The sequence below is a fragment of the Limulus polyphemus genome, unplaced genomic scaffold, assembly GCF_000517525.1.
Source record: "Limulus polyphemus unplaced genomic scaffold, Limulus_polyphemus-2.1.2 Scaffold1321, whole genome shotgun sequence".
In the NCBI taxonomy this organism is placed as follows: Eukaryota; Metazoa; Arthropoda; class Merostomata; order Xiphosura; family Limulidae; genus Limulus; species Limulus polyphemus.
In genome coordinates, this window is record NW_013666931.1 from 255,604 (window position 1) to 258,794 (window position 3,191).

The following is a 3,191-nucleotide window of genomic DNA, read 5'->3' on the forward strand; positions in this document are numbered from 1 at the left end:
GTTGTTTATTTCTACTAAATTTCTCCTAGATACATCGAAATTTGATAATCATTTAATCACACACCCCGCAGTTGCACAGCTGTATATCTGCAGACTTACAGCGCTAAAAACCGGGTTTCGATACCCGTGGTTGGCAAAGCACAGATAGCCCTTTTTGTAGCTTTGTGCTTAACTACAAACAAACAATTTAATCACACAAAACGAATAAAGATAGCTCTTGTTTACGTCATAGTCAACTAGCAGTAATAACTAAAACACGAAAAATGAAAGAAATCAACCGTTGTGAAAACCATTTACGGTACATGTATAATGTTATTTATTGCTGTTGAGCAGCTACACAATTGATTATCTGTGATGTGCCCACAATGGGTATCAAAACCCGGTTTTTAGCGTTATAAGTCTTCAGACTTGCCACTGAGCCACTGAGAGCCACGTATAATACACATTTTTTGCATAACTTAAACATTTTATGGTAGCATCAGGTAGTGTGTGCAATTAATGAATTTTTAAATTAAGTCATTAGAATATTAGCATACAAAAGCAGTTGAAGTACGATAAAGCTGAAATTAAAATTTCTTGGTAACATTGCAGTAAAACAAAGAGAAACATGTGATGAATATCTGAGCCACATGATCTGCATTTATGTCTTACTTAAGATAGTTTGGCCGAGATGACAATCCCATATTTCTCGATCCTCAACCCTAATTTCAACCATTTCTTTGTATTTGCAAATACTAAGACACCGTTGACTGCATATAACAAGAATATATTTGGATGGCACTAGAGTCTCAATAAGTTTAGCTAATGTTTGAAAACGGCATCTCAAATACTTTTTTATTCATTCTTGTTTAGACGATAAAATAAGAAAGACGTAGCGCCTTTTTATGTTTCGCAAGAGAAATATTTCTTTGAGGTCAAATACCCAATGTCACATGTATTATTTAGCTGAGTGATGCTGATAGAAATACATAAAGGCCAAAATAAACAGGTGAATTCAATATTGCTAAACAATAGCAAATATGAGATAGTATTATTTTATATTTTTTAATCCAACCAAACAAAAATCGTACAGAAAATAAAGATATCTTTATTTTATTTTTATTAAACGGTACTTTGGTGTAGTTGAAGTGTTTTATTGCTTACAACTACATTAAGAAAAAAACGCACATTCTTGAGAATGACACTAACACAAAAATGCTGATAACAAAAAAGAAAAAAAAACGTTAGCGTTAAAGCTTGAATTTTCTGGTTACGTATCATGTGATGGCCTTGCTTGACTTGGTGGTGGAGGCGCCCGACTCGCAATCTGCGAGTCGCGAGTTCGAATCCCCTTCACATCAAACATGCTCGCCCTTTCAGCCGTGGGAGCGTTATAATGTGCGATCAGTCTCACTATTCGTTGGTAAAAAAGTAGCCCAAGAGTTAGCAGTGGGTGGTAATGACTAACTGCCTTCCCTCTAGTCTTACACTGCTAAATTAGGGACGGCTAGCTCAGATAGCCCTCGTGTAGCGATGCACTAAATTCATAACAAACCAAATCAAACCTGGTGGTGGTTAAAGCGGTCGACTCGCACCCTGAGAATCGCGAGTTTGAATCCCTGCCACCGAATGTGCTCGTCCTATATGGTTGATGAATGAGATAGCCTCTCGGGTGTAAAACTTCTTAACTTTTAGAAATAATAGCCGACCCCCTAATTCGATGGTACTGAAATCTAAATGGAGTGGAAAAATCTTATATGAGGATTATACATTCTTAGGTAATCACCCAAGTAAAAAAACAACAACAACAAACAAACACATATATACAAATTGTGATACCGACAAACAGTTCTGTATATTATTATCAGAAGGTATATTTCATTCGATTTTGTAAGAATGCCTAGTATTATTTTGATATTATAATTTTTATTGCCAAGCTATGATAATCTTTTTTAATGTTATGCTGGTAAGCTTAAAGCTGGAAATAACTTAGTGAATATTTATTTTTAAACCTGAATAGCAATAATAAGTTTTAAGTTCCAGTCACAAGTTCCTTAACTTTCAATGAAGTAGCAGTATATTTTTTCTTGTTTAACTGTTTTCATATTTCTGTTTAATTCCAGAAAGTCGGGAAAAGGCTTATGTGTATGCAATATCATCGTCAGGAGTTGCTTACAGCATTACCAGAGCTTGTAGAATAGGGGAGTTGCCAGACTGCGGCTGTGACAACAGAATCAGGTCACGAGATACAAAAGGCCGATGGAAGTGGGGCGGATGCTCCGACGATATCATGTTCGGATCAAAGTTTAGCAAGGACTTTGTCGACTCTGGAGAAGATCGAGAAACACAAGAAGGACTGATGAACTTACACAATAATCGGGCCGGAAGGAGGGTAAGACTTACTGAATATCGGGTTATCAGAATCGCTTGTTGACAATTAAATTTGAAAAATCAAGTAATCACTTACAAGCACGGTAATTCCATGTCAGATTTTTTTGTTTTGATTCTGCATCGGTCGGTTATTATATAACCAATATTATTGTTACATAATTTACAAAAAATTAATCTAGTGTAAACAGAAACATATAAAAGTATTTCTGAGAAAATTTTAAAAAAATTATGACGAATAACATTCGGTTCGCGTTTCTTAAAGTGTAAAATAGTAAATATGGAAAACATTAGGACGTCTATCAAAAATTATATACAAATTTATCTAAAATAATAATGTAAAACAAGTAAAGAAAAAACTTTTCAAAAACGGAAGTAAATGTAGGGATGGCTAATATCAGTTCTTCAAAAAGTATGCAAACAAGATAGTAGGGCTAGCATTTGCATCATCCCTACATAAAAGCACAGGTAAAAATTAACAATATATATATAACTAGTCAATCACAAGTGAGTTTAATTTATCCTATTTTTATCTGTTAACATTCTACTACACTGTGTGTCTGTGCTATTATGTAGAGATGATGCAAATGCCATCCCTACTATCTTGTTTGCATACTTTTTACTTCCTTTTTTGAAACGTTTTTCTTTACTTTTTTGCTTGTTTTTAAATGCAGTGTTTCAATAGACATAGGAAGGTTGTATTTATAACCAAGCGGATACTCCGTTTGAAACTATGTCATCTCAGAGAAATTGATTGACACCAATGTTTGGTTTTTGAGTTATCATGTAATAGAAAAGAAGCAGAAGAAAGAAGAACAGGGAAT

At 34.4% G+C, this 3,191-nt stretch overlaps 1 protein-coding gene across 1 annotated transcript in view; it reads left to right on the forward strand.

Moving 5' to 3' along the window:
- Positions 1-3,191, forward strand: part of LOC106463083 (protein Wnt-2b-A-like) — a 58,923-nt gene that overhangs the window by 53,579 nt on the left and 2,153 nt on the right. Inside the window, exon 3 of the mRNA XM_022390495.1 lies at positions 2,103-2,371. Within this exon, the coding sequence (XP_022246203.1) occupies positions 2,103-2,371 (269 nt within the window). The remainder of the gene's footprint in view (positions 1-2,102; positions 2,372-3,191) is intronic.